The following is an 11,714-nucleotide window of genomic DNA, read 5'->3' as shown; positions in this document are numbered from 1 at the left end:
CAAGCACAAACAGTCCAAATGGTTCCCTCAGTACATTGACGACAGCTTCCTCCTGCAAGTAGTTGAAGAACCAACAAGGAGGAGTGCAATGCTGGACCTGGTATTAACAAACAAAGAAGGACTGGTTTTAGATGTTCAGGTTGGTGGTAATCTTGGTTGCAGTGACCATGACATGTTAGAGTTTAATAGCAACAGATAAAGAAGCAGTGTGATAAGTAAAATTTCAGCCCTGGACTTTAAGAGGGCCAACTTTCCCCTCTTCAAGACTCTACTTAGAAATATTTAGTGGACTGGGGCTCTGAAAGGAAGGGGGACCCAAGAGAGTTGGTTAATATTCAAGCATTATCTCCTCCAAGCTCAGAAGAAATGTATTCTCTTGAAAAAAAATCAAGTAAGGCAGGCAGAAGACCTGCACGGATAAGCAAGGAACTCTTAGTACAATTAAAAAATAAAAAAGTTTACAATATATGGAAAAAAGGACTAGTCAGTTGGGAGGATTATAGAGATATAACCAGAGAATGTAGAGATGCAACAAGGAAGGCCAAGGCTCTCTTGCAACTAAGTCTTGACAGTGAGATGAAAGAGAACAAGAAGAGTTTTTTCAAATACATCAATGATAAAAGGAAGAACAGACAAAAGGTGTGCCCTCTGCTGAATGATATGGGAGATACGGTAACTGATCATGCAGAGATGGCAGAATGGTAACTGATGATGCAGAGATGGCAGAGTTGCTGAATGCCTTCTTTGCCTCAGTCTTGATGCCTAAGACCAACCCTCAGGAACCCTAGTCTATAGAAGCAAGGGAGAAGAACTGGAGAGATGTGGACACATCACTGGTCAGTCAGGACCCAGTTAGAGATCTCTTACACCAACTAAAGACAAACAAGTCCATAGGCCCTGATGGGGTGCATCCATGAGTGCTGAGAGAGCTGGCTGATACTGTTGCTGAACCTCTCTCCATCATCTTTGAAAAGTCATGGAGAACAGGAGAGGTGCCTGATGACAGGAAGAAAGCAAATATCACTCCAGTCTTCAAAAAAGGCAAGAAGGACCCAGGCAACCACAGATCAGTTAGCCTCACCTCCATCCCTGGAAAGATGATGGAGCAGTTCCTTCTAGAGGTCATCTCTAACCACATGGAAGACAAGAAAGTTATCTGGAGTAGCCAACATGGATTTACCAAGGGGAGATCCTCCTTGACTTAATCTGATGGCCTTCTGTGAAACCATGACCAAATGGGTAGATGAGAGAAGAGCAGTAGACATCTTATATCTTGACTTCAGTAAAGCTTTTGATACTGTCTCACATAACTTAGAATAATTTAGAATAAACCAGGTTGGAAGAGACCTTCAAGATCATCGCGTCCAACCCATCAACCAATCCAACCCACCTAAAAAACTAACCCATGGCACCAAGCACCCCATCAAGTCTCCTCCTGAAAACCTCCAATGACAGCAACTCCATCACCTCCCTGGGCAGCCCATTCCAATGGGCAATCACTCTCTCTGTATAGAACTTCTTCCTAACATCCAACCTGAACCTCCCCTGGCACAGCTTGAGACTGTGTCCTCTTGTTCTGATACTGGCTGCCTGGGAGAAGAGACCATCATCCACCTGTCTACAACCTCCCTTCAGGTAGTTGTAGAGAGTAATACGGTCACCCCTGAGTCTCTTCTTCTCCAGGCTAAGCAAACCCAGCTCCCTCAGTCTTTCCTCATAGGGCTTGTGTTCCAAACCCCTCACCAACTTCATTGCCCTTCTCTGGACTTGTTCCAGCAAGTCAACATCCTTCCTAAACTGAGGGGCCCAGAACTGGACACAGTACTCAAAGTGTGGCCTAACCAGTGCAGTGTACAGGGGCAGAATGACCTCCCTGCTCCTGCTGGCCACACAGTTCCTGATGCAGGCCAGGATGCCATTGGCCCTCTTGGCTGCCTGGGCACACTGCAGGCTCATGTTCAGTACCCTCAACCATCGACCAGTACCCTCAGGTCCCTCTCCACCTGGCCGCTCTCCAGCCACTCTGACCCCAGCCTGTAGCACTGCATGGGGTTGTTGTGGCCAGTGTGCAGAACCCGGCACTTGGATGTGTTAAATCTCATGCCGTTGGATTCTGACCATCTGTCCAGCCTGTTGATGTCCCTCTGCAGAGCCTCTCTACCCTCCAGCAGATCAACTCCTGCCCCCAGCTTGGTGTCATCAGCAAATTTACTGATGATGGACTCAATGCCCTCATCCAGATCATCAATAAAGATGTTAAAGATGATGGGGCCCAGCACTGACCCTTGGGGCACACCATTAGTGACTGGCCGCCAGCTGGATATGGCACCATTCACCACCACTCTCTGGGCTCGGCCCTCCAGCCAGTTCCTAACCCATCACAGTGTGCTCTCATCCAAGCCATGGGCTGACAGCTTGGACAGGAGTTTGCTATGGGGGATGGTGTCAAAGGCCTAATATCCTCATAGAAAAGTTCAGGGAATGTGGCATACATGGCTGGTCAGTGAGGTGGGTGCAGGCAAAACTCATGATGTTTATGAGGGAGAAGTAAAGGGTCCTACATTGGGGGAGGAAAAACAGCAGGCACCAGTACAGGTTAAGGGCAGCCCAGATGGAAAACAACTCCACAGAGGAAGTCTAGGAGGCCTGCCTGGATGAGCAAGGAGTTACTGGACACACTATTACTTAAAAAGAAACTCTACAGCAAGTGGAGAGAAGGACAGCTAGAACAGGGAGTATATAAGGAAGCTGCCCGAGCAGCAAGATACCTGGTTAGGGAAGCCAAAGCATAGTTCGAATTGAATCTAGCCAGGGAGGTTAAAGGGAACACTAAGAACTTCTACAGGTATATTGATGGGAAGAAGAAGACTAGGGAAGGTGTGGACCCCCTCAGAAAGGAAAATGGTGACATGGTCACAAGTGATGAGGAAAAGGCTGAGGTACTTAATAACTTCTTTACCTCAGTCTTCACTGCAAGGGCCTCCAGCCACTCTCCTGATGTTATGGAAGGCAATGCCAGGGATGGGGAGGAAGAACTGCCCATTGTAAGTGAAGATCAGGTTTGTGATCACCTGAAGAACCTAAAAGTGTTCAAGTCCATGGGACCCGAAGGGTTACACTCACAGGTGTGGAAGACGAGAAGTTTGTCTCTCTTAATGTAAATCAACAAAGATAAAAGTGATAGCAGAGCCACTGGAAAGAAGGTGGAAAGAATCCTGTCCACCAATCCTGGATGCAAATCAGCTTGTGATTGCATCGTGATAACACGGGACTACAACAATGGACCCAAGGACCCAGCCATCACACCTTTAGGGCAAGATAATCACCACCTGTTTCCTGAGCTTTGTCTGGATGGAGACAGGGTAGACGGAGATTCCCCCCTCCTCCAGCCAGGGTCTTGCCTAAACACACAGATTTCCTGCCACTGGAATTCCTGAGGGACAATATTTGACTACATACCTAAGGACTAAAAAACTGTATAAAAGACTTGAGCAACTACTGGTTTGGAGAGAGAAACACAGGAGAGAAACACAGGAGAGAAACAGAGGAGAGAAACAGAGGAGAAAAACGGGGAGAAAAACGGAGATGAAGGAAAACACAGGAGACGGGCCAGGCCGCTGAGAAGCCGGGACAATGCTGCTCCGGAGAACAGAAGCTGCCCGGAGGACCACAGCTCCAGCCAAATCCTCAGCACCGTTCCTGTATCAACCCAACATCTCCCCAGAGGACCACAGCTGTTCTCCAGCAAAAGCCTCACCACGGTGTTTCTACAAACCCAACATCTCCTGCAGCACCTTTCCTCCACAGACTTTAACTGTCCTGGGGGGGATGAGGGGTGTGGTAATATAATTCCTTTCCTTTCCTCTTCTCTCTCTCTCTCTCTCTTTTCTCCCTCCCTTCTTATGTCCACTTTCTCTATTTTCTCCCTCTCCCTTTCTTATTTATCTAATAAATAGTCTAGCTGTTGATACTTTGGCCTCGTTTGTGCCTTTAATTTCACAACACGGGAATATTTAAAAGAACTGTGTCTCTGGACCGAGACATCTAATGTCTCCGGACCGTGACATTTAATTGGCGTAGTCGGCAGGATTCCCGTGCAGTGAAAAGTATCACAGCAAAATTATTCCATTTCTGAGAACCCCGAAATGTGTGTGTGTGCCTGAGACGTACTTTTAGTACGAAGCGAGAGTGGAGTCCAGATTCGCGTTTCCACTCGCCCGCGAGGGAAGTGGCCGGAGAAGGACGAAGCGAAATTTTCAGAGAGACTGTGTGGGAGTTCTCAAAATCTTTAAATGTGTGTGCTTTCTCGAGGAAGATTATCTGGGGTACAACTGTTGGTTTTATAGTGTGACCTCCTCGAGAATCCTCTGTACCCTGCTTTAAATTTGTGTGTGCATTCCCGGGGAAGATTATCTGGGGTACAACTGTTGACTTTATAGTGTGACCTCCCCGAGAATTCTCAGTACCCTCTTTTAGGAAACCCAGTGTTGGTGATATTTGTAAAGTGTGGCTTTCCCGAGAAGCCCAGTATTGCAGCAAAAGTTGAGAAACTTCTGCCGGTGTGTGTTCGCTCAGGGAAACAGAGTAACTCTTCCCTAAGAATCACAAGGTTGTTATCCTAGTGTAACAAAAAAAATTTGAGGTACAAAAGCTAAGAAGCTTTTGCAAGTGTGGGTTCACTCAGGGAAATAGTGTGACTTCCTTGAGAAGCCCAAGTTGTTGTTGTTTTTTCTTGTGTGTGACCTCTCCTGGGAAATCTATTGTGCATTTTTTCCTGGAGAAGATTTTGCTGGTACAAACAGTGTTTTTATCTGAATCCGCTGTGAAACTTAGTGCCCCATTAAGAAATGCTTTGTGAAACAAAAGAGATGGCCCGGTGTGAGAGGCTTTTTAACCTTTTAGAAATTCACGGGGCCCGCCCATCTATACAAGGTCTTGATTGGGCTTATGAAAACTGGAATAATTTCCAGAGTGTGGCTGATCGTATTTTGGCTCTGCAAAAGGAAGCCAAGGCAAAAACCGGAAAAGGGAAAGCTTTTATTTGTGCAGTGTTAGGCGCCTGTTTAGCAGCTGCAGTGAGAGAGAAAGAGGAGTGGTATGAGAAAGAAAATAAGACTATTTCCTCTTTGCAGGGCTTAGTAGACGCACTACAAAGCCATGTGGCTACTTTAAAAAATGTAGTAGCAGATCTTAAACTTCAATTGGAAGCAAAACAGGAGGGGGATTACCCGGATCCTGCCCCCATATATCCTCGGGCAGAATTGACAGCGGCTAAGGAAGCTGCTGCGCATATCAGACCTCTCATTAAAACTGAAGTTTTATATGAGGATGGGGAGGTTACCCCCACTATCACAACCAAAGAAACACCTTTCTCCTCAACTGAATTGGCCAAAATTCGTAAAGAATTTGCACGCTCTGCTGGGGAATCTGAGGTGGAATATGTCTGGCGAGTTTCAAAAACTGGAGGTGATCAGATTCTGTTAACAGAAGCTGAAGCCATGGGCTATTGGGGTGATAATGTTTTTCTAACTACAAAAAACAGAAGTGGACCCTGGAGTCTTACGCAAAGAGCTGCCTATTGGGCAGGGGGGTTTGATCCAAAAGAGAGGGGTGAACCCCTAATTCTGCGGGGAGGGATGAATCAGATAATGGAGAATGTGCAAAAGGCTGCATGCCTGCAGATGATATATGAAAGGGAACTAAAACATCATTTTGAATCCCCTCTTTCTCTCCTGGTAGACGCAAACAGAATGACTGCCCTGGTTAGGGGCCTCCCCGACTCGCTTAAAATAAGAGGCATCCAGCTCCAAAAAGAAATAGCTGATACCCCAATTTCCTCCAGGATGCAGGCTGCTCTAAGACATAATTTAGCACACGGAGGCAGCCAGCCTGACTTGAAACCATGGACGTGGGAGGAGGTCGGAAGGGAGTTATTAGACTATGCCAGGCAATATAGTATCCCTGAAGAAATTAAAAAAACTGACCCTAGGGGCTTGAGGCATGTAAAACTGAACCACTTGCCCTCAAGTCCCCAGGGGTTTAACCGTGCCCCCAGCCGGCTTGGAACAGGGGGCAGGGAACACACAAATACCCGGCAATATTGGTGGAACTTAGGTCTAAAGAAAAATATCCCCAAAGAAGTGATAGATGGGCTAAACACAAAACAATTAGAAGTGATTGTGAAGAACTGGCCTGAGCCCAATCAGAAAATTGAGCCCACTGCACCCCCCTTAATAGACCTGTCTGAGGAGAATAAAGGCATGCCTTCTTTTCAGCCTCAGGGAAACTGAAGTCTTCACCCCCCAATGGTGGGCGGAGGGGTGAAGGGTGGATGTATATTCGTCAGCTCACCGAAAATGGCCAGGGCGATTTACTAATCACTGGCATTGTAGGACCAAAACAAATTCCTATTACATTTTTAGTAGACACCGGGGCTCAGATCTCAGCTATTAAAACGAAGGATGCTACTGATTGTGGAGTGGTGCCCTCCAAACAAAAATTGCTGGTAGCAGACGCCCTGGGTCAAACCCATGCACAGGCATTAGCAACCATCCGGTTACGCTTGCCGGGGGAAGATAAGGACACTAAGGTGTCAATGGTCGTAGGGGAGTTTCCAACTAACCTCCTAGGGCTTGACGTTTTAAAAGGGAAAACCTGGTCAGACAACAAAGGGCGAAAATGGTCTTTTGGGTCTCCCATAATGAGCATTCGGCTGCTGAAAGCCGTACCTCTCCTACCTCACTCAAAGCTGACAAATGTTAAACCTTATCCTATACCTCTGGGAGCTAAAGAAGGAATAGTGCCTGTACTGGAGGACTTAAAAAAACAGGGCATTGTGGTTCCCACCCACTCTGCTTTCAATTCCCCAGTTTGGCCTGTACGAAAGCCTAATGGGACATGGAGGCTGACCATTGATTACCGCAGGCTTAATGCCAATACTGAACCACTAACAGCTGCAGTGCCAAATATTGCTGAACTCATAGCTACAATACAGGAGAAAGCACACTCGATTATGGGTACAGTGGATGTGAAAGATATGTTTTTTATGGTCCCGCTGCAACCTGAGGACCAAGACCGCTTTGCTTTTACATGGGGTGGTCAACAATTCACATTCACACGTCTCCCACAGGGATTTAAGCACTCACCCACTTTTGCCCACCATGCGCTGGCACAGGAACTGGAAAAGGTCCAACTAGAGCCAGGGGTCAGTGTTTACCAATATATTGATGACATTCTGGTAGCAGGAGAAGATATTGAAGGGGTACGAGTAACCCAGGATAATATAATTTCACATCTAGAAAATTTGGGGCTGAGAATACCACCTGAGAAAGTACAGACGCCCTCAAGTGAAGTGAAGTTTTTGGGAATCTGGTGGAAGGGGGGAATGACCTGTATTCCACCAGACACCCTTTCCTCCCTGGACCAGATCAAAATGCCAGAATCCAAAAAGGATTTGCAACATGCACTAGGATTACTTGTGTTTTGGAGGAAACATATTCCTGATTTTTCAATTATTGCAAGACCCCTATATGATTTGTTACGCAAAGGCGTTCAGTGGCAGTGGGAAGAGCCCCACGAAGAAGCATTACAGCTGCTAATATTTGAAGCCACTGCCCACCAAGCTCTTGGTCCTATTCACCCTACTGACCCTGTGCACATTGAATGGGGATTTGCTAAGTCTGGCTTATCAGTACACTTATGGCAAAAGGGTCCAGAAGCCCCTGTCAGACCAATTTCATTTTACAGTCGTAGTTTTAAGGATGCAGAAAAAAGATACACGGTGTGGGAAAAGGGTTTGTTTGTGGTTAGTTTAGCCCTGCGGGAAGCTGAGAAGACCATTAAACAGCAACAAATAGTACTTAGAGGCCCATTCAAAGTAATTAAGACAATTCTGGCAGGAACACCACCACCTGAAGGGGTGGCCCAAAGAGCCTCTGTGAGGAAATGGTATGCCCAGATAGAGCACTACTGTGACATCTTTTCAGTATCTGAGGGAACCACCAAAATGTTGACCTTCCAGGAGGAAATGGGTCCAGACTGGGAGGCTAACAAACCGTCCTCCGTAATACAAATAGCACCTACATTCTCTGGACAGATACTGAATGCATGGTTCACAGATGCCTCCTCTAAGCGGGAAGGGAAGACCTGGAAGTACAGATCTGTGGCACTCAGTGTGGATACCAATGAACAGATAATTACTGAAGGGGAAGGTAGTGCTCAAGTGGGGGAGTTGATTGCAGTCTGGAGTGTTTTTCAGCATGAGGCTGAATCTACTTCTCCTGTCCACATCTATACTGACTCCTATGCTGTATTTAAGGGCTGTACTGAATGGATACTCTTCTGGGAGGAGAATGACTGGGAAGTTAATAGAATACCTGTATGGCAGAAGGAGAAATGGCAAGATATTCTGGCCATTGCTAAAAAGGGAAAATTCGCAGTGGGATGGGTGGCCTCCCACCAAGAGGATGGTTCCTCTGCTAGCCAATGGAATGGCAGAGCAGATGAACTAGCCAGATTGGCTCCCCTGCAAAACACCCAAATAACAGAAAATTGGGAACGGTTGCTAGAATGGCTGCATGTGAAAAGAAAACACTCTGGAATAAAAGATCTGTATTGTGAGGCCCAAGCAAGGGGTTGGCCAGTTAGCAGAGAAGAGTGCAAGACTTGTGTCTCTGCTTGTGACCAATGCCGCACCCGTTTGGAAAGACACCCTCTGGAAAATGACCCCCTGCACCTAAGAGAGGGGAAAGGGCTGTGGGAAGCTTGGCAAGTGGACTATATTGGCCCTTTCCGAAAATCAGAAGGGAAGCAATATGTGTTGGTCGGGGTAGAAATAGTGTCAGGATTGGTCTCGGCTGAGGCATTTGCCAGAGCAACTGGGGAAAACACAGTAAAGGCACTGAAGGGGTGGTTTGGTACATTCCCTAAACCACAGTCCATCCAATCAGACAATGGTTCCCACTTCACTGCCAAAACAGTTCAAGAGTGGGCAACCCAGGAAGGAATTACTTGGGTATATCATACCCCCTATTACCCACAAGCAAATGGAATCGTGGAACGAACCAACGGTCTGTTAAAACGCTTTCTTAAACCTCATATGCCAGGATGGGCTGAGCGGCTAAGGGAAGCATTGACCAGTGTTAATTGCCGTTGGGGGGTAAACGGATGCCCAAAAATTACAGCCTTTTGCCCCAAAGCCCCAGAAATCATACCAAGCATACTTGAGCATTCCAAATCTCCCTCATACTCTCCAGGCCAACCAGTTTTGGTTGAACTCCCCACTGTGGGAACAATACCCCTGGTACTCGAAACTCCAATTAATAAATATACCTGGAGGGCAAAAGATGCTCATGGAAAAGAATTCAAGATTAATACAAGGTGGATTATTCCATCTTTCTAATAATAACTATCTACCGGTTCCCTAAAATGGACCGAGTCCGTTTTCTTTTTTTTTCTTCTAGGTGAAAGACCCGAGGTCTGCCTTAGAGAACCTGTGGAGCTGTTGATCATCTGCATTGATCATCTGCATGACCTTCTGGGAAACTGCTTTATCCATGTGATATTCCCTATGATATGAACAAGATGTTTGTCTTTCTATTTTGGTGTACCCTTGGAGCATTAACCCTTGATATTTCTGCATCTGCCCCCTCAGACCCTAATGAGGGGTTTCTTGTAACCAATCTATTCATGCAGCTGGCAGAAGAAGTGTCCTCTGTGTACAACCTTACGAACTGTTGGGTGTGTGGTGGGCCGCAGGGATTCGAAGCATGGCCTTGGGTTTCGACTCCAGTAGCTCCCAAATGGCTTGTAAGCTCCCTTAGTGAAGTGGACAAAAACACCTTTTGGACTGAAGAAGATACAGCCCCATGGCCAGTCCAGTATCCAGGCCAAGGAATCTATTGTCTAAACCGCACACAACCTGGTGGTGTTTTTGTAGGTAGAAGTACATGTCAATGGACATTTACATATCGTAATCTGAGATTACAAAACCAAAAGAAAAGACCCAGTTTTAGGCACACATCTGGGTGGATGTGGGTTAATAAAACTGGGGGAGTTAAGGACTTTGAGGGGTTTTGGTCAAGAGAAAATGTGTCTCGTATATATGATTTCAGAGAAAGATTTGGTCCACTCCTCTACCAATCGTGTGAGTGGAAAAATGATTCGGGTGCTTGGTATTGTACAATGGTGGGTCATGCCCACCCTGAGGGGAGATGGAACCATGTCCTTTTCCCTAATCCATTGGGCATGACAAATTCTACATATTTCCAGATGCCTACAACCCCCACAGGCCTGTTTGAAAATGGAACTACTGCACTGAAAGGCCATTATTGGATATGCGGGCACCGGGCCTATAAAAAATTACCACGGAATTGGACCGGGATATGCTATGTTGGACTAATCCACCCATTGTTTTTCTTACTCCCAGGTGGAGAAGGAAATGCCCTGGGGATCAAAGTATATGATAACCTGGGAAAAAGGAAGAGGTCCATCTCCACTCACTTGACCAGGGGTAGTGGTCAACAATGGGGAAAGGGTGAATGGACCCCCCAAAGGATTATTGAATATTATGGTCCTGCCACCTGGAACCCCTATGAAAGGATTAGTGGTGCTCGAGAACCAATCTATAACTTAAACCGTATCATAAGGCTGCAAGCCCTCTTAGAAGTAATCAGCAATGAGACAGCTCATGCCCTAGATTTATTAGCAGATCAAGCTACACAGATGCGAACAGCCATTCTACAGCATAGGATGGTTCTCGATTATTTGTTAGCAGAAGAAGGAGGGGTCTGTGGGAAATTAAATGATTCTAACTGCTGTCTACAAATTGATGACAATGGAAAAGTAGTAAAGAAAATATCATCTGGACTGAGGAAGCTAACACATGTCCCTGTCCAAACTTGGGAGGGATGGGATATGAGCTGGCTCTCCTGGCTCCCAGGAGGACCGTGGATGAAACAATTGTTGTATTATTTGTTATGTGTTTTGGCCTTGTTACTCCTTTTACCCTGTATTATTCCCTGTTTTATACATTTGATTCAACATGTAGTATCTAATATGCAATTTGTAACTAATGACGATGTAAAACAGATTCGTGCCATTAGGCGATCAAAATGTATTGTAAAAATTGTTTAAAAATCCTTTCCTTTCCTTTCTTTTCTTTCTCTATGTCCACTTTCTCACTTTTATCTTTGATTGACGGGGTGGTGTGGAAGACGAGAAGTTTGTCTCTCTTAATGTAAATCAACAAAGATAAAAGTGATAGCAGAGCCACTGGAAAGAAGGTGGAAAGAATCCTGTCCACCAATCCTGGATGCAAATCAGCTTGTGATTGCATCGTGATAACACGGGACTACAACAATGGACCCAAGGACCCAGCCATCACACCTTTAGGGCAAGATAATCACCACCTGTTTCCTGAGCTTTGTCTGGATGGAGACAGGGTAGACGGAGATTCCCCCCTCCTCCAGCCAGGGTCTTGCCTAAACACACAGATTTCCTGCCACTGGAATTCCTGAGGGACAATATTTGACTACATACCTAAGGACTAAAAAACTGTATAAAAGACTTGAGCAACTACTGGTTTGGAGAGAGAAACACAGGAGAGAAACACAGGAGAGAAACAGAGGAGAGAAACAGAGGAGAAAAACGGGGAGAAAAACGGAGATGAAGGAAAACACAGGAGACGGGCCAGGCCGCTGAGAAGCCGGGACAAT

General features: G+C 46.1%; 1 protein-coding gene across 1 annotated transcript; it reads left to right on the top strand.

Moving 5' to 3' along the window:
- The first annotated feature begins 3,170 nt into the window (after positions 1–3,170).
- Positions 3,171–6,290, top strand: LOC137452462 (uncharacterized). The gene has a single exon (XM_068160923.1). It carries the CDS (start codon positions 4,848–4,850, stop codon positions 6,288–6,290), a length of 1,443 nt encoding a protein of 480 aa, XP_068017024.1. The 5' UTR covers positions 3,171–4,847.
- The last annotated feature ends 5,424 nt before the right edge of the window (positions 6,291–11,714 follow it).

The sequence above is a fragment of the Melanerpes formicivorus genome, unplaced genomic scaffold (genome assembly GCF_026170545.1).
Source record: "Melanerpes formicivorus ecotype bairdi unplaced genomic scaffold, bMelFor1.0.p_v2 SCAF_1, whole genome shotgun sequence".
Classification (NCBI taxonomy): Eukaryota; Metazoa; Chordata; class Aves; order Piciformes; family Picidae; genus Melanerpes; species Melanerpes formicivorus.
The sequence above is the reverse complement of the archived record's forward strand: the minus strand, read 5'-3'. Positions and strand labels throughout refer to the sequence as shown.

Coding starts and splice junctions, on each gene's coding strand:
- LOC137452462 (XM_068160923.1), top strand. CDS start 4,848: ATGCTTTGTGAAACAAAAGAGATGGCCCGGTGTGAGAGGCTTTTTAAC.